The 23,255-nt window shown below is 45.1% G+C and overlaps 2 protein-coding genes and 1 long non-coding RNA gene across 4 annotated transcripts in view; 1 reads left to right on the top strand and 2 right to left on the bottom strand.

Annotated features, from left to right (window-relative positions):
- Positions 1-8,559, bottom strand: part of DDX3X (DEAD-box helicase 3 X-linked) — a 17,376-nt gene extending 8,817 nt beyond the window's left edge. The window contains exons 1-4 of one of the 2 annotated variants that reach the window (XM_066314053.1): positions 8,382-8,559; positions 6,148-6,205; positions 5,122-5,172; positions 410-533 (exon numbers count right to left, since the gene is read on the bottom strand). In XM_066314053.1, the coding sequence (XP_066170150.1) occupies positions 410-533; positions 5,122-5,172; positions 6,148-6,205; positions 8,382-8,426 (278 nt within the window). In that variant the 5' untranslated portion in view covers positions 8,427-8,559. The remainder of the gene's footprint in view (positions 1-409; positions 534-5,121; positions 5,173-6,147; positions 6,206-8,381) is intronic. The other variant, XM_066314054.1, reaches the window with a different exon arrangement.
- On the bottom strand, positions 918-5,114 carry LOC136358159 (uncharacterized). Its single transcript, XR_010743018.1, has 2 exons — positions 1,897-5,114; positions 918-1,853 (listed from the first exon to the last, which is right to left on the bottom strand). It is a non-coding gene; the product is annotated as an uncharacterized lncRNA (long non-coding RNA).
- On the top strand, positions 8,470-23,255 carry LOC136375185 (uncharacterized). Its single transcript, XM_066340551.1, has 4 exons — positions 8,470-8,514; positions 8,577-9,197; positions 13,058-13,131; positions 22,875-23,255. The coding sequence occupies exons 1-4, from the start codon at positions 8,470-8,472 to the stop codon at positions 23,107-23,109; spliced, it is 975 nt and encodes a 324-aa protein (XP_066196648.1). The 3' UTR covers positions 23,110-23,255.

Raw genomic sequence — 23,255 nt, 5'->3', positions numbered from 1 at the left:
CAAGAGTCTCACCCAGTTTTATTAACTACACTTTTTAAACAAGAAAAAAAAAATTGAAATTAAAAAAAAAATCCATAGTGATGTACTATGTGTGCTCCCAACAGCTCTTCATGGTTCTCCTGGAAGTAGCCACCCACCTAGCACTTCCCTGGTGAATGCTGAAGTCAGCCAGTCACTACAGCTGCAGCGAGTGGCTGGTGGCAGACTACAGGACACATTTTTCAACACATGCAAGTGGCCCATCCTCAAAATCATACAGCTTTCAAGGCGAGGTTCTCTCCCTCTCTCCTCCCCTCCCAGGCTCCATCTGGCTCATGCTGTTCACACCTGGAACTCTCATTTCACCATCACAATGATAGGTGCAGTGCCAGAGCTGAGGCAGACTCCATGTGCACCACCCAGTACTTGCCTCCCTCCCCTGGATCCGGTGCCGCGGTCGAAGAAGCTGGACTTGGCATCGCGGTCGGAGCGCGCCCCGAAGCTGCTGTAGGCATCCTTGTCCCGCCTGGAGCTCCAGCCGCCGCTGTCGAAACCTGCCACACAGAGGGGGTTCAGCCTCACACTGCACAATCCAAAAACATCGCCTCTGTCCAGGAAACCTTCACTGAAAGGTCTGTGGGACTGAGCTCCCTCACGAACGGAAGATGCACTAGAGTGCATTAAGACTTGCTCAAAAAGGGACTGAGCATTTCTCATCACTCACCAGAACTGAAATGTCTGCCTGCATGTACAAGCATGTTGGGGTTTTTTTAAAAAACTTGCCCTCGTACAAGTATTGTACTTGTACTTGCCCTAGTACAAGTATTTCAGCTGCCTACCCTGGAAAGATGGGTATCAGAAAAAACTTTAAGATGCTAGATCTTGTCAAGCCTCATCTATGTCATCTCTCCAACACAAATCCTTGACCACACATTAAATTTCTGGAGGTTAACAAGGCCTCTCAGAGATCAATAAATGGTATCCAAAATACAAACAGAGGTTAGAATGTTTTATCATACTGCAAGTACACAAAGCAACGTGATCTGCACAGATGAAAAGTAACAGCACCATACATAAAGAAGGTATATGGAGCCCTTCACAAAAAAATTAATCCCTCAATCTTTCCACAGTACTTTTACCCCTGCCTGCAGTAGGTGCCTACTTAGGTATGTTAACTCAAAAATATACAAAGTATCTTAGCTTGCCAATACCAGAGTGAAAAAACCTCACTTTCATTCTGCTACCAGGGCCTGTGAGGTGGCAGAAACCTGAAGCTTTAAACACTGCTCTGGTACTGGACTAAGAAATTATAAATTCTCTTTCAGAGGTCCAACCCGCCCAAGTTTGTGTAACGCTGATGATCTCAGCATGGGACTCCAGCAGAGAATAAACTAAATAACAGAACAGATAAATAAATAATGTCACTTTTGTGAGCATGCTTTGCCAGCTCCACAGCACAAAACCAGTCCAGACCTATTCATGAGACAATAAAAGCAACCACAGAACAAACCCATTCCAAAGAAAGGGGCTGTTCTAGGCTCAGTCTCTCTGAAAAGGCTTTGCTACCAGAATTACTCTACCTTTATGGATGTCCTGTAAAGAGTGCCATTCACACTGCCTCCGATTTTTTATATAAGACATTCTAGTACACAGAATCCGGAAATGTACTGGCACAAGGGAACTTTACAATCTACTGTGGTAACTGTAACTATTTTGTGTGGATAACTGAAACAGGCAGCAAAAATAATCCATTCATGAAGTTATTTAGCACACAAGACCATGGAATGAGCTTCAAGACCTTCAAACTGCTTTAAGAAGCAACATTAGTCCTTAAAGATAGTAACTTCAAGGAAGTTGCTTTGTTTAAAAGACAGCTGAACACGGATTTCATTATGAGTAACTTTCAGGCCACACTACAACCGTTGGGATATGTCATCCTGCCAAGAGATCTAACAGCAGTGGTACTGACAGAGCCATCTTCAGAGATACAGATGTAGTTCTTAACGGAGAAAAAAATGAGCTGACACTATACTTAAGATCTTCTACCAAGCCTGAGCATTTTAAAGTCCAAATAGTCTAAAGCAACCTCAGTCACCTAGCTCCATTACAGCACTCATTCTGAAGCTGGTACCTCGCCATAATTCTAAGGTAGTGCAGCAACTTCTACACCAAAGGCAGGCGTAGACACCTTGCTTCACCAATTCACCTCTCAGCCTGGCATCAGCACAGAACCAAAGGTCAAGGCCATACACGGCAATTCTAAGTAAATGACAGGCATAATAGCCAGAATTTCAGACATCAAATGGCAAATTAAAACCAGAAATGGCCTGAGAAAACCCCTAACAGACCAGATATCAACTTCTCTAAAGTAAAGAGAATGATCACAATGCTGTGCAAAGGCTCCCAGGAAATCCTTTAAAATGTCAAGGCTTTTGGTTTTTTTGGAAGTAAAAACCTGTAGAGAGTCCATCCAGCACATCTTCCTCAATGCAGGGATAAGAATTCACTAAGTTAATCAACTTCCAGAGCAGTTCTGTACTCCTTACACATATGAACAGCATTACAGCTGTCAATGCATCTCCCTCAACCAGCACTTTAATTCACATTTTGTAACATTAACACAAATCACTGCCATCTCACTTGAAAACCTGCCACATGCAGCTGCAATAATAATTTTTTTTAAAGATGGGAGAAATAGAATTATAGATTCCTTTAGGGCGGATAAAGCCTTTAAAGTGAGTTCTTAACATTTACTTTTTGATCTACTCTAGATCAGATTACAGTTTAAATATCAAGAAGCTGCTTCCAGGAAGCTTAAGAAGAAACTTATATGACAACAAGCTTTAGTATTACCAAGTTGAGCCCATGGAAGCAAGACACTTCAGGCCAGGCAGCCCTGCATACCCAGCTCCCACAGCTGAGAAACAGAACTGCCATTAATGTAAGGACATTATTTTCATGCAGGCTGTTAATTCCTGAAGTTTTGTACTGCCCCATTTACAAAGCCAATAGATTAATACTAGTGAGACATATCTGCAGGTAAATGGAAGATTTTTTTTTTATCAACCTGGTTACCACACTTGTAATGCTGCACCAAGGGTTTGTTGTGTGGTTAAACACTACCATGCAAGGTTGCTCCCTCACATCTAAGCCTTGAAGAATCTGTCATTAAAAACTGCAAGGAGCAGACAAAATTCAGAACAGTTTCAATGCAGTCAAAGAAATCACTGAGTTACGTGAACAGAAGCAAACGTAACAAACAAACTTTAACAGAAGTACAACTGTAGAACAGATTTCAAAGCACCCTACAAGGTTAAGACAACTAAGCTTTACCAGCCCAAACTGGAACTCTTCCATTCAGCAATTATGAACCTTGTCCCAGGGAACCAGGAAGAGGCCACTGGTACAGCACTCAGCCAGGTTTAAAGGCAATTTTTGAACATTAGGTTTACCAAGGGAAGTTGGCAGCACTGACTGAACAAGCCACACGTCAGATTATGGTCTCATGAGCTATCTACCTTTTTGTAAGGGGAAGTTTAAGTCCTCAGAAGAGCCCCATGTAATCACACCCACACTGCCATGTCTGAACTCTGGCTGTGCACACAAGAAAGTACAATGCCAGTCCTACACATAATGGGTCGTGATAGAACTCAAGGTTACTGCATCTTTTACCCACAAAACTTAGTACTAAACATCACACAAGGAGAAATCTATGAACAGCAAATGTTCACAACCACCTTGGTTGTGGAAAAGCTGTTTCCTGCCTTTGAGAAACCTGCACATTCCTCAGATTCACAAGTCAGCCTCTTTCAAGACTGCTCATATTGGAGGTCAGTGTGACTGAGAATGAAAGTGCTCAACTGGCTGCCAACCAGTCCCTCTCCTTTTCCTGAAACATTCAGCTCTGGTAACACACTGTTCATCACTTGCTGCTTCAGGCCATACTTCTTTTACATAACAAAAGCAAACCAAACAAAAAACAATAAAAACCAAACCAAACAAAACCAAACAAAATCCCCCAAACAAAGAAAAAAACCCAAACCCTGAACACCCAGAAAAGCCACAAGCTTGGACACATACAAAGGCAAGCCAAAAACAGATTTGTCTTTTTTCAAATGGCTTATGACTGGGTTGAATTGAAGCATTTTTCATCTAGTCAGATTTAAAGTGACATAGCTCCAGAAGGACTGTGAGATATATTATCAGTTAAGTATTGTCCTCCCACCCACTCATAATGGAAGCCATCCTCTTGCAGTATTGAAAAGCATCTGTGAAAGTTTACTGATTTAGAAACATATGAGAACCAAGTCGTCCCGTGCCACAAAACCTCAATTCTTTACTTGTAGCACTGCAGGACATGTTTCACCTGCTGCATTCTGGTATATTTTAATAGGTGTCAGAGAAAACGTTTCTCTAAACCCACCCAAGCCATCAGATATGACAACATGTGCTGCAGTACCTGCCCCCTTGGGATCTTACACAGAACAGTCAAATTTATTCCACTGAAGTGTTCCAAGAAACTTCTGTATTATGCTCTGTTTAGAGATTCAAATGGAAGATGGCAGAGCTGTTTCTCAGCATAAACCCCTGTGTAAACACGTGACCAAAATAGGTCAGGTACTTATGTTTGCTTCACCAACAGCCTGCATTTCCTTCTGCAAATTCTCCCAGGGGCTTCCATAAAAACTGCAGGAAGCTGAACAAGGACAACATCTCTTTGTGTAAAATATGCATTTACAAAGTGAAACTGGGCTGTTTACTCATATTAAACAACTGACTGCTCTAAGTTCCACAACAGTCACTAGCAGAAGAACTAGTACCCACAAAATCCATTCAGACCAACACCCAAGATTACACAACAAGTTAAGATGGGAGACTTCATCTTGGTTCAGTCACAGCTAATTGTTACACAGACACAAACACAAAAGGTATTTTATGAATCAGATACTGAACTTGAGCTTAGGATCTAATTGGTGAAAAGATCTAGAAGAGCACGCTAAAAGCAGAAGATAAAGCTGCCATGTTTTGCACAGGACAGTCAAGCAGTCTGTGTAATTGCTCTCAGCAGCATTGTCAGAGCCTCTGCAGCCTGCCCCCAGAGATGCCAGAACCAGTTCAGAGTTGCCACTGTTTGATACATACCCTGTTTTGACGCTTCCCTGTTCCGCAAGTGAGGAGGAATGTATCGGCCTTCTAAAGGACAAAACAAAGGCAGTGTTACAGGCTGTCAGCACACCTCGAAATGCTCATCTTGTCAACAACAGCTACTCCTTAGTAAAAACATCTCCCTTTAAGGCCTCTTGCAGCATATTAAACAAGAACCCTTTAATACAGCACTTGGTAGCATGCTCTCAGCTGAAGTTTAAAGTCTTTGTACAATGCTCATTTAGGCAGCTGGTTTAAGACACGGATGTCTTGTGTTCCTCTGACCAAATCACACACCCATTTATGGGTGTACAGGGTCTACAACAAAATCCTGTCTTCCTTCCATTAAGGCTCAGGCTGGTGCCAGATACTTGAGCAGCTCAAGACGTTTACTGTGACATTAAAGTACTGGCACTCACAGTATTACTACCAGTATTTTTCCTTCCCCTAAAATTCACCCACCCCCATCCATTCAGCTCAGATCAAACCAGAAGCCACACCTAATTGCCTCTGAATAACATTCCTGTTTACAATCCAGAAACATCTGTCCATAAAGTACCATGAATGAGAACATACCAGCCACAAGCTGAAGGTGAATTCCTGGAAGATTCCCCTCCCCCTTAACATACTTAAGCCTTGTGATATTAATATCATTTTCTGTTCAATGAATTGAGATCAGCAGAGTTAACATTCCTACTCTACCTGGATATTTTAAGAAGACAAATCACCACATTACTACAATCAGTGGCATCAAATGAAGCAACTGAAAATCTGGGACAGAACTGGGACACTAAGTTCTCTTAAGCTAATTAAGTGCTTCAGAAATGTGCACATATACTGTACCACCACAAAATTAAGTAGTTCCATCTAAAACACATAGTGTTTTCAATGCAAGCTTAACTGGCTACCTCCTATTTCCTCATCAGCCTCTGTAAACTTTGGCTTTAAAAACTGCTTTTCACAGCTGCAAACCCCCAATTTCTAAAACTGTGTTTGTAAGCTTGAGAATTCATGTGTACTTACTGCTTGTAGAACTTCCTTCACTCTGAGAGTCTGAGGAATTCAAGTCTAGACCAGAAAACTAGAAGAAAGAAGACAAGTATCAACATGTTTCAGCATTAATTTATGCTAAGATACAAAAAAACCCTTTCCACTTATCAGAAGCAAGCTACTGCAAAAAAATTTTTTATACCACACCAAATTAGGTCTCCTATTACTACATTACAACATCTTTACTGTTTTTATGCCCACCAATAACACACACCCACATGGGCAGCAAGGACAGCAGAGTATCTCACACCCACCAAACCACTACCAGACTTCTGTTTCACACTACCTGCAAGCTAAAGTGACATTTTTATCAGACTGAATTTCAGTGCACTCGAATAAATGCGTTCAGATTTGGGTCAATGACAATTTATTTGGTTTTCGGTTTGTTTTTTTTTTTTTTTTTTTTTGCTACAGAAACTCCAGCACAAAGCAATGCCAATTCAGTTGGGCACTTTACTCGCAGACACTGGAGATACTTTTTAACTGCAGTAACACTAAGCCATTACAGTCTTCACCTCTAAGGCAACTACTGCCCACAAAACATTAGGTTATGTCTGCCAACATTTTCAGCAAACACAATTTTTTGGTTTGCTTTTCCAAAAACGTCTATAGCCTTTAAACTCCCAGGAAAGTTTTCCAAAAGGCGTTCAGTTCACGCAGTGCTGGTGTGCCGCTCAGAGATTTTAAGTCAAATACTAATATGGACTCATTTCAGCAGAAGGCAGTGGGAAACCAATAAAGCTTAAGAACCATCTTATTTCAGTTGTTTTGCCTGCATGGCAGGATTACAAACTTGTATCAGAAAAATAAAGCATGTTTAAATACAAATAATTTTTTTACGTAATGTATTGCACAGAAGCGTTTTCCACCGTGAGCCGAATCAATCCAAAGCAAAGACTCCAATGCACTGCCCTGTCCTTTCTGGCGCTCAGCTGCGCGAGCTGCCGCCTTAAGACATTCAATTCTTTAAGAATTCTCCCACGGCTGACCTCATAACCTCCTCTTTAAAGCTACCACTTAAAATGTCCTCTTTCTAGTTGATCGAAGCGTCAAGGCAGGGCTTTAAGAATGGCTCTTATTTTAAACAGCAAACAAAAACAAAGGCGGCTGTTTAGGTCAAGGCTCTCCACTGTGTCAAGGCGGCTCTCCACAATCAACAAGAAGCGACGGGTGAATCCTCCCGCAGCGGCTCCCCACGGCGGGGGCGCTGCCTGGGGCCTCGGTGGCGCAGCCCCGGCGCCATCTCAGTGCGGCACTGCGGGCTGGATTCCCGGCGCAGCAGGAGCGGCTAATCCGGCTGCCGGCGCCCGTCACGTGTGGCGCGGGGGGGCAGCGGGGAGAAGGGAGAGCGGAGGGAAGGACCGTCTCTCCGTGACCTACTTCGCGGGAGCGGCCCAGGGAGAGCGCTGCCCGGCCGCGGGCCCGCTGCACCAGATGGGGCTCTCTTCCTGCCCCCGCCGCCTTCCCCGAGGGTTAGATAACCATCGATCCCGCCCAGCGCGGGGAGGGGAGAGGAGGGATGGAGGAATGAAAAGGAAGAAAGTAATAAAAAAACGGGGCGGACCAACGAGAGTCCAGGCCCAACTGCGTCACCGAGGCCCGGCAGCACCGGAGCGCGAACAAAGGCGGCCGCCAGCGCCGCCTCCCCGGGGAAGGAGCGTCACACAAAGCGCCGTGTCGTGTGTGTGTGTGTTATGTCCCCCCCTTCCCCCGCCCCGCACAATGGCGGTCATTGACCGCCCCTTCCTTCTCCTCCTCCTCCTCCTCCCCCCCACGCCGCAGTACTCCCCGCGGCCGCCGGGGGCCGCTGCTGCTCCCGGCGCTCCCACACAAAGCGGGTCCGAGCGCGGCGCGGGGCCACGGGGCCCGAGCGGGACCGGGGCCGGGCCGGGCGGCACCGGCGGCCTCGCAGCCCAGCCCCACCGCCCCGGCCGCGGGGACAACGCAGCCCCGCGGGGGGGACCCGGCGTGGCGCGGGGCCGCCGCACGGCGTTAACTGCGCAACGACCGAGTGCGCCACAACAGGCCGCGTTGGGGGGGGAGGTGGGGGTTACCGCGGGGGAAATCGCGACACGGCCGCCGGGAAGCGAGGAGCGAAGCCCCACGCGAAGATTCCCGACCATCCCTGCCGCCCTCCCTGCCCTAAGAGTCTCCGCCGAGCGCTTCCTCCGGGTAACGGAGCGGCCTTTCCGCTTCTCGTCCCTCACCTGCTGGTCTAGACTGAGGGCATTTTCCACCGCCACATGACTCATAACGAGAGATCGGTCTCGGGCTCGTCCCGCTCCGCCTCGAGAAATGGGGATCTGCTGGGCCGGGAGGTCGCTGCCGTGGGTGTCACTGGTTCCGCCACGAATCGCTGCCCTGACTGAGCCCCCCCCGCCGCGGGCCCGGCCTTTATATAGGCCCCGCCCCCCGCGCGCCCGGCCGCGCGCGCTGACCTCAGCGCGCACGCGACCGCCTCTCCGCCTTCCCTTCCCGGGGCTATCGCGAGAGCTCCGCGCAGCTCAGTGGCCGGCGAGCGAAGCGTTCCCGGAGGTGTCGCGAGACTTCAGGGCGCCGGGCCCGCGCGGAGTCTCCGGCGGTACCGCGAGGTTTCCCCTCCCCCCCCGGCTCCCGCCCGGCTGTGCTCGGGAGAAGAGCGGCGGCGAATTCTCGCGAGATCAGAAAACCCTCCACCACCAACAACAACACAGCCTGCGCCGCGCTGTCCTTTTGTTCGCCGCCCTCGCGAGACCGCCCCGCGCGCCCGCGCGGCCGGAGACGCCTCTAGAAGGAGGCGGGCCCTAGGTCACGTGGGCGGGCGCCGCCGCCATCTTGTCGCTCCCCCCTCGGCGGGCAGTGGCGCAGCTCGTAATGGCGGCGCGGCGGGGAGGAGGGGCTGTTGCCCCCAGAGCCCCCCGGCCTCGCTGCCCCGCCTGTCCCTAGAGCAGCAGAAACCTGCGGCTCTGCAGGGCTTAGACCATCCCCTACGCCTGCTGCCCAGCGGCACTTGGCTGGAAGCCGCTTACCCCAGCACACTGTGGGTTCCACTAGTCATTGCAAATTCATGAGCTCTTACTCCAAGACCGTTAGCCATCAAACCTACTGACGTGCCAAAGGACTACCCTTATTTTCCCTGTAGTGTCGGTTTTGCCATCTATCTCTCCATCCACAAATAGCCCCACCTTGGATTCATCAGGACTTTTAGCCTGTAAGCAGCAAACAGTAAGCATTGAACTGTCATTAGAAAAACAAATTTAAATAACCCCATTCCCTTCTATCACAGGCTGCTGACACAGAGAATAGTAAAGCTTCTTCCTTGAATTTGGGTCAGTAAAAGAACTGCTGAATGTGCTTAGGGGAGCAGGACATGGCCGGGGCTGTGAAGTTACAGGGAAAAGGACAAGGGGTTTGGCTGTCCTTGATCCACACATAGCAATTACTCTTCCATTTCCCTCCTCCTCAGGCTCCTGCCTCGTCCAAGACAAAAACCACAAGGAAGATCCATTCTCCAGGAGGATGATTCACCATGGGATTTAAAAACAAGACAGAACTTTTCCACAGTACTCACTCATTAAACAGCCCATCTCTGCCTAGGTTTTCCCTTGCCCTTAAAAGTGGAGCTCTAGAACCAAAGTCTTTCCATTTCAGAAATTAGTCTCTACAGGATTTAAACATCCACAGACAAGTCCTTTGAATGAGCAACACACGCCTCCTCACAGACAAACCACTCAATTCTGTGATGCTCTGGTCCTAAACAAAACATTTACCAGTCCTCTGCTTTCACCTTCCATAATACTTCTCCAGCCAGCTACAGCTCCAGAGTTGAAGATTTATGCTTGTATTTCTTCCCCAGGTGCACCTATTTGTATAATTTAAAAGCTCACAGGTTTCTTTATTGAGGCTGCCTGACAGTTAAAAGGAAAAAGTTTATATGTGATTTTTAAGAAGCTATTACTGGATGTAGGTCTAAATCTGTTTTTTTTTAAGAGCAAGTTTCAAATTATATTTTTAATTCCTTTTCTTCCTACAACTTTGCAGACAATTCTAAATTCTAAATAATTCTGCAGTTCCTTTTATATCCTTGCAAGATCTGCAGTGTTTTACAAACAAGGGCATTGTTTGTGGTAATTCCTATGCATCAGAAAATGACATTAATTAATCCTTTGCTGTGCAAGTTTTAGAAGTATCACAGCAATTTAAACCCTGATTCTTCAATCTGGGAAGTCAGTTCTTGGGGAAGTCAGTGTTCCCTTCGAGTTACCATTTGCACTAGGCAGGACTATTCTCAGTTTCACTTTTAATTCTCCCACAGCTGACTCAGACACAATTCCCTGGAGGAAGCTGAGCAGCTCATGAGCACTAGAGTCAACACCAGAGTCCTCACAAGCCCTGCTCACTTTAAACTCAGGCAGTGGGCTCCACCAAAACTCCTCAAAACCTGACGCTGCCGGGCGCTTGGACACTCAGTCCTTAAATCTCAGCAAATCGCAAAATCTGGTTTCCTTCACCTGCAGAGCCCCATCTGGCAGCTGTTCGGAAAGGCTACACTGATAGCCCCAAAGCAGCCAAAAATGTGTGTTGTGAAGTCAGTGTGTTTATGAAGTTTTATCTGACTTGTAGAGGGTTTTTACGCAATGCTGACAGACACTGACCTTGTGTACACGAGTTTCCTTATCCATTTTGAAACTATCAACAGGTCCTACACTACTGACCATCTTAACAAGCAGATTTCTCATTATACACAACTATGGACTAACTTCTAAGGAAAGGAGATATTTTACTAATGGTAAAGCAGGTCAGACATCCGTAGTGTGATAAAAGATTAATCCTACCATGGATATAATTGTCAAGTTGCAGTAGTGAAGACTTGTTTTTTGTTCTACACAAGAAACTTGCCTATGAAGCTAAGAACCCATATCATATTTTTGTGAGTCTTTCATATTGTAAGATGGCAGGGCAGTCAAAAAATAAATTTAATGTAGTCCAGCCACAAATTAGCAAAGGAATTTGGAAACAGTCTTTAGGCAACAGTGAATATATCTCATTAATATCAGAGATCTATCTTTAGTAGTATAGTTTCCACATGCTCCATCAGTTCCTAAATTTCTGTGGACATTTTTAGGCATCAAAAGGCAAAATCTTACTCGGTTTGTGGGGCAAAGCCACTGCACTGAAGCCAGGGGTTCCTCTCACTGGCATTGCCAGTGATTACTAAACTGCCTGGACAGCATTTGACAGAATGGTTACAAAATACTCCCTATGCTGCCACACTTTGTTCTGTCCCTGCCTTTGCTGAGTACACCTATAGCCTCAATCTTAGCACATAATGCCTTTAACTCATGTGAAGAATTAAAAGGCAATCTGATTAAGAGCTGCTCTGTCCTTTGGCCCATGTGCTGCCACCCAAGCCTTGCTGGCTCCCCTTCCCTTGCCTCCCCATGTTCCCAGACTGGTAGGTAGAATGCACACGATTGGAGGGGGTTTGGTGAAGAGCAGATTCATGGTGACTCTCTGAAGAGATGCCTGGAGTTTATTTTCAAGCTTCAAAGAAATTCTCATCTTGTCCTGAAAAATCACAAAAGACTTTTTACAGAAAGCAGTGACTCTTAGCTGAAAAGAGAGACAGAATCAGGAAGTTTTATAAGCTATGAGTCTAGAGCAAGTATATAAACAAAAGATTTAGGTCTCTTCAAACATACACTAGTCTTTATCTGAGGCAGCATTCAAGGCTTCTCTCTCTCTCTCTCTCTCTCTTTCTCTCTTTTTTTTTATTTCTTTAATGAAGTCCTGTTTTTATTTTCTGTAATGGTTTAGTGACAAGATCAAGTAGTCACAGGCTTCTGTGGGAACTGAGAAGTACAAGCACAGTTTTGTTCTTATTTCTTCTTGTTACATGAGGATCAGAAACAGGGGAAAACGAGGCCATGAATGTGGACTCAGACTTTTAAGGGATGGAAGAGAGAATGTTTTGTGATTTAAATGACAAGTGTTGTTGTCCTAAGTGGAAGAATGAATGGAGAGAACATGGCAATTCTCTGAACATTGAAAATTTCTGAGTTGGGCTCTATTTTTTCATATCTCTAGATTCCTTGTTAGCTTGGATTTTAAAACCCTTAATCATTTTTATTTCTGTGCATTCAGATTTCTCCATCATCCCCACTGAACTCCAAATTATATTGCCTCCCTCTTTCACTCTCCAAGTTTATGCACTGCTTTGTCTCCCCAAATGCTGTTTTCCATATTCCAATTAGATTAAGGGCTTGCCTGCACAGGAAAGTTACACTACTATTAATTTGCAGTTTGCTTTAAAGAAATTACGTTAAACCTGGGCAAAAGGCCATGTGGACTCCCTGGTATTCCTCTGCAGGAATACAAATGGCTTATTTCAGGTTAGATCAGGTCAATTAGGAACAAGAAGAACTTGCAAAGCAGTAAGTTTTCCTACATCAGAACAAAGAGAGTCCAGCAGCTCCTTCTGCAGATTGTAACCTCCAAATGGGAAGAAAGGGTAGGGAGTATGGTCTTGACATGTGCAGGAGCCTCAGTCTGCTGGACAGAGGTAGCACAACACCAGATAGCTGCTGCTGTCGCTGCCCTGGTTCGGGCTGTGGAGCATCTCTTGCCCACTGCAGCCTTTTTCCTACCAGGACATCCCAATCCACAGCACTCACAGGACAGAAGTAGGGACTGCTGCCTCTGTGCAAGGTATTTCCTTCCCCTCTGTTCATGTAGGTATTAAAAACTGTGTCCTTTGCCAAAAAAAATTTCAGTATGATGTTGTTCAGTACGGCAAAGTCATGAGTATCCATCTACTGCCCCTCTGTGAATGAATGCCTGGGGTTAAATATTGGTTTACAAGTAGATTGTAATTCTATGAGTGTGCCTTTCTCTTGTAGGCAAGCCCAAAGAAGAGACAATGAAGACAAAAGAAGAGAGAGACTTGTCACAGCAAGAAGAAAGGAAAGAGGCACATCAGTAAATCTTGGATTCACATTCTCGTTGCAAACTGGTTTGAACTAGTAAGCTCATAATTGCCTAAATCAAAATAGGCACCTAGTCAAGATGGCTCCTACATTAATCAGTTATACCTTGAAGGAGCCGCTAATGTTGCTCATTTCGGTTTCTGTAAGCGCTTTCTAAATACCAAGTGTAACTTTTATGTTATGTAACATAAATGTAACATTAGAGTCTTCTCTGAAAGCCCTTCAGAGCGTTGCTCACCAAGTACCACTTGCTGGTGCTGTCCCCTCTGGTGTGCAGGGGTTTGACTTCAGCTGCCAGCTGTGAGCACCTGGCGAGCTCTGACCTTTGCAGATGGTGGTTGTGCTGCCAGGAGTGCTTGGGTTAAGAGTGGCCTCAGCCATCTGAGGGGTGCCCAGCGTTGCTCCTTATTAAGTGAGAGGATGACTCTGACAGCTCAGAAATGCCTGTAGGATTGTCAGGGTACTGAGGACACCCCCAGCTCCCCATAGCCCTGCCAGGAACTGAAAGGACAAATCATGAAGCCCATGAAACAAATCCAACACTGATCTTCAGGAGAAAGGGGGAAGGAGGTCCCTCTTCCTATTTTCTTCACTGTTGCTACAGGGGAAGGTTCTGTCCCTTGGCAGGGAGGGATCACCAGCAAGGGAATGGGAGTGGTGTAGGGACTTGCAACACAAAGGTTGGTGTCCTGAGTTAATGTCACCAGGTTAGCAGGTCATCGAGACCACAGGGCATCGACCTGCTGTCTCTCAGGGCATTCAGACCTGGAAAAAACGTGATTAGTCCTGATGACTGCCAGAGCTGAGACAGGTGGAGATGCTGACACTTCCAAAGAACTACAAAAAGATACCCAAACCCTGTGCACAGTCACCAATCCAAGAACGACCCAGGACTTCAGAGCTGATATCCCTTGTGTTCTCTTATGGCATCACACAGATCCTGGACTTGTTACCTGGCTACAAACTTCATCTTGCCTAGATTTTTGGTTAAACGGCTTAAACATGCTGGCCTGGTGCCTGATGGCTGCTCTTGTGAGTCTGAGAATATGAATGTGTCTGAATGAAACTTGTTTTGTTTCTGTTTTTATTTTAAATTTAATCACTTTCTTCCCCTTCTTCCCTCATCTCTACCTCTCCTAATGTTTTCTACCTTGTCTATACCATGTTGGAGCTTCTATTTCCTATTGAAGAACAAGTAGCAGTAAAGAGGAGCACTCAGAAGCATAATCTTTCAGATGGCAGCAGAGAAAGAACCTGCCATCTAAAAGGCAGGTTTTATTTAAAAAATTTACTGTCAGGAGAAAAGTCTCTCTGTTTCTAGATGGGTCTTCAAAGGCCACCCTGTCCCTCTTGATGGTTTTGGTCAGCGGCTCAGGTCACACAGTTGGAGCTCTGACCCACTCCATTGTGAGAGGCTTAGCTCAGGCTTCAGTGTGCATATTGCAACCTTTCCACTTAAATAATTAAAGATAAAGGGTTTTGGAGACATCTAGTCCATCACACTGCCTTAAGACTAAATATATCCATCCACTCAGGGTGGGTGCTGATCAGACTGGATCTCCAGAGTACCAACTGCTTCCCCAAACTTGGGGAGGGTTCCCAAGCCTGACTGGCTTCTCCTAAGGGGCAGGGCCCCAGGATGCTGTCCCATCACCACAGCCACTGCTCCTCAGCTGTGAGGAAGGAACCCTTGCTTCATGCTGAGGCTGAAAAGCTGCTTAGTGAGCCAAGGGCTCTCAGCTCCTTTCAGACACCCACGGACACGGGGGAGCTGTAACCCTCCCACCCCTTTGCAAGGCAGGCAGCTCAGTGCCTGCAGTGAGGTAGGAGCTGCTGCTGCCTCTCTGTGAGACAGCAGCTCCTGGTGGCTTCCCCATTGTCTAAAAGATGGAAAAATGCTGCTCTTCAGTGAGAAGTGGCTGCACAGCTTGTTATATATCACCTCACTGTGGAGTAACTTAGCTCTCCATAGTAAACAGGAAGAATACTTTATGTCCTTCCTCTTTGCAGTTGCTTTGGTGTACTTGTGTGCTGCTATTTTGCCCCTCTTCAGAATTTGCTTCTTGAGACTGAATTGTTTTTCATTGTGCCTTACAGTTTATGTCTTCTGAACTTATAGAGCAGCAGTTTAGCATTTAAATGTATGTGGTGTTTATTAAATGAGCTGGACTGACAAGCATGGAAATGGAGACTTATGTCTTCACAGATTAGATGCCACAGTAGTAGGAGGAGTGAGAGCTCCATGCCTACCTTGTGATCTGGAACATCTCTAGAGGCAAGAATAGGAAGTAATGATGAAATCCATCAAAGTGGTTCAGGTTTCCTCTTTAATCAGTAGCCTCTAGGCTGTTTCAGCCTGCTAGCATTCATTTGTGCCAGATGTGGTGGTGGCTTTGTGATATGGACAAACCATTGCAATAGCAAGGAGCTGTGTTAACCAACTCATTTCACATAAACTACCAGCTCTGTGGGGGCAGAGCATTCAGGCAGGGTTCTTCTCTGGCCACATGGAAAGCTCTCCCACCAAGCCAGTCACCTCAGGCCCCTGATATAGCCACAGCAAGAAAAAGACACTGAGGTAATGAATCATCTCATCCTAAGGTAGATATTTAAAATAGATTAGATAAGACATACCTTTAAATTGCCTACAGGGAAACAGGCTCAGATGTATTGATTGACACTGTAGACATCTAAAATTAGGGGAGCTCAGTCTCTCTCACCTGTGGAGTCAAACCAGTGACACACAGGTCAAAAGCCCCACTTCCCATGGTCAACCTTCAGAGCACATAATCTGCATTTCTGAATTTACAGCTGCCTCCAAACAAGCAGCTGAGAAAATTATGAAGGTCTTCCACCAAATGGCTACATCTTTTCACTGATTTTCAGAAATAAAATTTATTACATTCTTCTTTTTTAGTTTAATGTCTAAAAAGTCATTTTCTAGAACAGGAATAGTTGCTTTTTAACTTCCATTCATGAAAAGCAAATGCTTAGATTAGGAAGCACAGATATTCATTACGGCTATAGTAATGATATTCTGCCAAGGGGAAATTTTATGTTGATTCATCTGATACAGTTGAACTGTAAAGATTTAGCTTGCAGATTCTTTGGCAAATAGGAACTTCAAAACAATGGGTTTTTACTCCCACAGCATTTTCTTCCTCTTCTCTGATTTTTGTTCCTTAGCTAATAGTTCATTAATAAGGAAAAATGTTATTTTGATACTCTAGCGCATCTGCTGACCCATTTCAGTGCAAGTACATGTATGACCTTGTTTGTTTGCACTTGTACAGGTGTTGCTGCTGTGCAGATATGGGCTGTGGTTAAATTTCATAATGGAAAATCTGACAGGCAGTTAACTAATCCATGAGTCATATTTCGTAATAGCCTAAAGGTCTCTGATGCTCGACCTTCATTTGATACCCTTGCCATCAGGCAGTTTATACATAACCCATCTGAAGAACATTCTTTATATAGATGACTGCCTGCTGCCCTTTTATACCTGCAAGGATGGGCACTGCACTCACAGAGCCAGGGGAATCTGCTGCCTCTCTGTCAACGGGGCTGGAGAGCTGCACTGCACGAGACTCACCTGGGGAATGGGAACAGTGGGATCTCTCTGCTTATTTAAACCTTCTGCAGGGCCTAGCTGAAAGCTGAGGAGGGGTGGGGAGTTGGCTTTGGACTCCACTCACCCTAACTGGACTTCAGATCGGAACTACTCCAGCCATGAAAGTAGCAGTGGAATTTCCAGCACCAACAACTCTGCTGATTTCACCTGTGCATGGCTCACTTCTGCTTGAGGCAGGAGAGACAGAGAATGAGATATCCTTCTGTCAGACTATCCCAAACACGGATCCCTCCACTGCTGACAGCAGCAGAGTCCAGCCAGCATTACCAGTGCCAGGGTCCTGAAAGGAGCAACTAAAGTGGAGGAGGCTCACGTGAAGAAGCATCACTTTTATTTTCTAGCCAAAGGGTGAAAAAGGAACACAGTGTTTACAAGGAGACCATAACATTGTTGGCTTTCAGGACTCTTCAAGTCTCAAAGGCAGCAAAGGATGTTGGCATTGCTGCTGTTTTTGAAGCTAAAATAAGGCAGACACATGACTTCAGTAACTGCATGTGAAGTTTACATACTGTGACTCATCGTAATAAAGAAACCTAAACAAAACCCCAGTGTGTCATTGAAGCTGGAATATGTTTTGCATACTAAATTCTTTTAGGTTTGCTTTGGCTTCTTTTTTACAGATGTAGAACAGCAGAATATCTCAGGGATATTAACTCTTTGATGTTGCAGGATAGAAACTTCTGGTCTTCATGAATAGACCTTTATAAAACACAGGAGAAGGTTTCTTACTTTTTAAAGCCCTCTGGCACAACAACTTTTACAGCAGTGCCAAATGCTGGACAAGAGCAGCTGAGAAGACAAATGGAAAGAAGAAAGCAAGGGAGAAAGAAGGGTTGTATCCCATGATTTAGCAGGCTGTCTCTTTAAGAAGCTCTGCCATTTCCAAATAACTATTTTATAAGTGTCTGTAGGATAGCAGCAGGCACCAGGAGTGATGTATATGTAGCATGTGAGTTGCCTGCTGTATATGGAAAGCTGCCTAGGGAGGGATTGGCACAGTGGGAGGGGGAGCATGGCCAGGCTGTCTGTAGGCACCAGTGAGGAGGTTTGTTATCCTGCTGAGTCAACGGGAGACACAGCACCTCCAACGGGGCTTTTGCCTGCTGGGGTTTCAACGTTAGGCAGCTGAAGTTATATGGTAGGAGCCTATAATGACAGGCTCATATGCATGCTCATTTATGCATGGAATTCATTTTGCATGGATGATCTGGATTGCCAGCTCCAGACCTCTTCATCTGGAGTAAAGCTGGCACTGGGCTGGGCAAGGCTCACTGTGGCAGTTTCTCAGGGCTCTCCTTGGAACCCTTCTCAAGCCAATGAAGAAGGTAAGAAAAGCCCAGACAAAGGTTTCAGTTGGATTCAGGTTCATTTCAGAAGGACAACAGTGTTTGGAATCTGACAAGGGAGTTGCTAAAAGGGGGTCAGGAGAAGGGAAGGATGACACTGCAGATGTGTCCGCCCCACTGTCAGCAGTTCTACCTCTTCACCCACTCTCATAGGAACTGATTCTTGGCTGGTATTTTAATGGTGTGAATTCATATTTATCAGCACATGATAATAGTTGATACTACTTATTGTACAGGTCCAGTTGTACAAGTTTGTGTCTAGTCAGTCACAACATTTCTGGCATCTAGACTATTCCAATCAGCAGGAAGAGTCAAGGTTTTTCCATTTTTGCAAGTAACTTCCCAAGAAGTCATCACCAAAAATTGCATAAACACACAGTTATCCTTGTCACACTCCACGCCAAATGACAGTATAGCTAGAATCAGAAGGTCAGGGAAGTTTTTTCCTGAGTGGTACTAATTATATGAGTAGTACTGAGATAAAGCTGGCTGAAGCAGTGTGGTTTAAACTCTAGACCTTTAGCCTTAGAGAACTTTCCATCCTGTTCAACTGCTCCCTTGTTCCACCAGTTCAGGCCCCAGCCTTGTGGTGTCAGCCTTACTGAAAGATTCTTGTTGCTGTCTTTTAGGGTCCCAGAAAGAGGAAGGGCTCAGCAGTACAAATCCCACTTGCAGGACAGGGCTCTGACACAAATGTAATACATTAAAATGCATTAAAGTGTTGTGTAACTCTTGTCTGATGATCTGAGGGACTCCTCTACCAGTTTGCCCCTCAGTAGCCACTGAACTATCACCTCCATCATGACATTGGATCATGATGGACATAACAAACTTCTGGTTTAAAGTGCCAGAATAGAGGAACTCTATTGTATTGTGCCTGTTCTACAACATGGGGAACTCTTGCTTTGGCTGAATTTTTGTCTTTTAAAAACCATTTTTTTCAAAGTCATCTTAATATCAGAAGATAATTTTAATTTTGTACATATTTTCACTTTTTTATTGCAGCATTGACTGTAATTAAACTTTAAAAAACAGGGACATCACTACCTGACATTTTTTTGTCTCTTTTCCAAACAATATCTGGAACTGAAAATTAATAAAAGGAGGTACACCTTTTCAGTTCTTTGTTTAGCCCCTCTGGCTTGTTTCCAGCTTTTTGCTGTGCCTTCCAAGCTCTCAGTTTCACCTCCCTATTTTTTGGTTCCCTGAGCTTATGTGGTGTCTTTGATACTGCAAAAGGGCAAGGTAAAGTGCCAGAGGAAAAAAAAAAAGGTAAAATACTGTGATAAAAGGACAGGCATCACCCCAGGGATTCATGTACTGAAACATCTTTAAAATTCTTCTTAAAAACGGGCTAGTTGGAAGCTGACAGTGTCCTTTTAAGGACAGTTTATGTTAAGAAATCCTGCTTAGTCTTGTGAGCAAGTTTTGGCTGAGCACAAGTGCTAATGACTTTTTGAAATGAAAAACATTTCTAAAGACAAAAATAGCTAGTACTGAAATCTCTCACAGTCATTACTTGCCATTTCTGTGTGATCCCTTGTCCAGATTTATAATGACTGCTTGCCATGCCAGCAGAAGTTACAATTTTGTGGATTTGTCTTTAATGTTGTAATTAAAACCAGGATGATTTTCATGGGCCCTGGATAATTTGTAATTCTTGTGAGAGCTCTGTCTTTTAAGTGGCCTTACATAAGATGTAATCTCCACTGACCTAAGCATGCATACACAATTTTCTTAATGCTCATTGATGTTTTCATCAAGGAATTGTATACCTTTGGGGTTATTTCAACCTGATGTGTTTAAGAACAATTTTCCCAGCCTTTCTCAAGAATTTATAATGCATTTAAGTTATCTTGAAGAAAATACTCCTCTTCCTTCTGAAGGGTGCTTCCAAATAATTTGTCTCCTTTAGTCCTTCTGTGAGAGTTAAAGACATGCCCTTTAAGAGTCCTTTCTTTCCTCCAGAATGACATTTTCAATTTTACTGCCCACCCACTGGCAGCACTTTCTGGGGACCTTGCAGGGACTCCCCAGCATTTCCAGAGCTGTGCAGTGTGAAGACCAAAACCTTCTCATTCTCCCTATTTACGGGATCATTATGCAGTTTATGCCCCAAAATCTGATCTCCTACTAGTTCTCCATATTTTTTGGGGGGTGGATGTTCCTTGCCATACAAAGAAAAGGCCAGATTGGCATCACTCACACACTCAACAGGGCAGAACCTGTCACAGCAACAGTCACTGACGGGTTGTTATATGGGATAGGTGGAGAGCTGGGTCCTCAAATGTGGATTTCTTCTTTTTGGAACACACAGCTATTTTTGAAGGCTGAAATTTCATTAACAGGATTCCTCTAAGGATACCTTGTCCTTTTAACTTGTCCTTAAAGCTCTTGTCCTGGGAATATCTCATGTAAGGTGTTTTGAGCCTTGAACCTGCTTGTGCCTGATAGTATTAATAACCCAGGGCAGGGAATGTTTATGTAGCACTGAGCACCATGGCAGCACTTAGTAAATAATGAAATAAATCGAAGGCTTTGTTTCTGTTTAAATACTGTGTTTGCCTTCTGTGGATACAGATCTGGATCCTGCTCAACAACCTCATTTGGGTGAAACTGGATATTGCTCCAATGTTAGTCCGGCTCCTTTAATGTATGGCAACTGTGCAGACAATGCACTGCCTAATTAAGAACTCAGAGTCCCCCATCTAAATGCTTTTTTAAAAAGCCAAAATCCATGGAACCTGCACTAAAAATATCCAGCAGGATTCTTAATTTTACAAGTACACAATTTATGGAGGAAAGGCAAGAAGCAATTATCTCCAAATCAAAAATTGCAGCATATAAGGACCATTAGGGTCCCAATTCACTGCTGCATTCCAGAATTCCAGACATGCACTGAAAATGCCAAGGCTGGGAAGTTACTCTGGCTGCTAAGGAGGGGATGCCCAAGCACATGAGAACCAACATAGAATTAGAAATGTGAAGAAAATCTCCACTATTTAACTGCTTCAAAGCACTGAGCAGAGAAAAATTGGGAAGGGCAGAGTCATTGCATTCTGTGATCTTGGCCATCCAGATCACACGGGTGCAGAGGCCAAGGGGAAGGTGTGCTGTAAAGAGGAGCTGTGTGTTTCCCTTCAGAACAGCCTGGAAGCTGCTGAGGAATCCCAGCACTTAGGACATGTCTCAGAGAAGTCATTCTGCAGTCAATCAACTGTGCCTCACTCTCGTGTGTTTTTAATAGAAGTATTTAAAATAATTTCAAGATCGAGGCGTATACAAGTTCAACTTTGAGTACAAGCTGAAGAACAAATAGAGCTGTGCTAAATTGGTTTCTGGTACAGCCTGACAATACATTCAAGATGCTACCTAATCCCAAGTGATCCCATAAAAAGTAATCTCCTACCACCAATTCAGTCTTAAATTTGTAGGTGAGGTGACTACAGTCTCAGCCTGATTGAATCTCTTTTCCATCAGGAATTGGCAAAGCCGAGAAATTCTTTATGGCTAAATTAATCATATTTTATGTGTGATATTTGTAATTCTCTATTTTGTATATAAGATATAAATAAATGTAATTGCTGTAAATGCATTTGTTGTGGAATAATAACACTTATATTAATAGAAAGATTAATACTCTTTGTCCATAACTTCATTAATGCAAAGTAAGCTGCACTAAGGGGCCTTTGAGATGGGCCAAACAATAAGAAAGGACAAAATTCAACTCCAACAACCAGCGAACAAGGAGTTAAAGTACAAGAAACTGAACCTCTACAAATCCAGAGTTAAAAGCCTCTGCCAATTCTGGAATGGAAATTAAAGCCTGCTTCTACCACCAGGAAGTGACAGCAGCCAGGGGAAAATGGGAAGGGATAAAGGAACAGTGAAGTGAGAGACAAAAGCTAAAAGACCATGGGGGTGAAAGGTGAATTCACCATCCTCAAATGAAGGCTGGATGCCCTGTGAGTCCTGATAGTCCACCAAGGAGGGCTGAGTCCAGCAGAGGCTTTCTTGGTCACAGTCCTGCAGGAGGCCAAGCTGAACAATCTGGGCAGTTTGGGGTGTGCAGCTGGAGCTGGAGCACTGCTTTGTGCCACAGCTGTGGCAGAGCCCAGGGCAGAGCCCAGGGCCAGTCCCCGTGCCAGCAGGGAATTCTGCAGCGTTTGTGCTCCCCGGAGCCAGCAGCCAGGCTGCCTTCGTGGGGCAGCTGTGGGGGCACAGCAGTGAGGAGCTCAGGGTACTGTGGGAGCAGAAATGGCTGTGGAGAGGGGAAAGGCAGATGCCACTTTGCATGTCTGGGCTGGTGTGAATTCATCAGGCTCCGGGTTTGAACGGGAGCCAGGTACAGCGTACAAGTAACTCCTGTTTGCTGTGCCTGACCTAAATCCAAGTGTTGCTTTGTCAGGTTTTAACCAACACGTGTTCTGTTCGCCTCTTGTGTGGTAACGCTGCTGGAGCCTGGGTGTTAGCGCTGGGAACCTGATGATTCAAGCACGAAGTATGAGAGTTGTCCTGCAGCAGCAGGGAGGAACTGGGGACATGGAGCCTTACTGTGTATTTTGTGGTGGTCAAAGGTTTCAGTTCACATCAAGGGAGTTCTTATCTGGAGAGTTTCAAAGGGCTAAATATAGACCAGCCTCACATGCTAGATGGCAGTGAGGCTCTGCAAGCAACCCACTTCCCTGCTAACAGTGCTCCTGGGGATATCGTGCCTTGCTTGGCTCTTCGTTTGTTTATTAAATAGTCGTTTTTCAGGATCGACATCAATCAGAGCCCAGCCCTGCAACTCCACTGTTTCCCATTCCTTGGCAATGGGCCCCCCAGCAAGGATGCAACAGCCAGCACAAGTTCTGGAGCTGCCCCTGAATCCTTTATCCTGCTCTCACCGGCCTGCGGGAAGACAGGAGTATTACACAAGAAGTCTTGGGGTGGTAAGATAAACATCTGCTATTTGAGGCTCTGCCTTAAACCACCACATTGCCATGAATGACATGTTTTCAGTAGCAGGAAGGCAGGAATTACTCAACAGGAAGAGTGGAGACTGCCAGCACTTCTGTGATTCCTGCCTCTGGCTGGGGCATGAGGGAAGTCCTCATGGTAGGAGGATATCTGTGTGGACACCAGGTCCCACTCACT

This window comes from Sylvia atricapilla, chromosome 2 (assembly GCF_009819655.1).
Source record: "Sylvia atricapilla isolate bSylAtr1 chromosome 2, bSylAtr1.pri, whole genome shotgun sequence".
NCBI lineage: Eukaryota > Metazoa > Chordata > Aves > Passeriformes > Sylviidae > Sylvia > Sylvia atricapilla.
The sequence above is the reverse complement of the archived record's forward strand: the minus strand, read 5'-3'. Positions and strand labels throughout refer to the sequence as shown.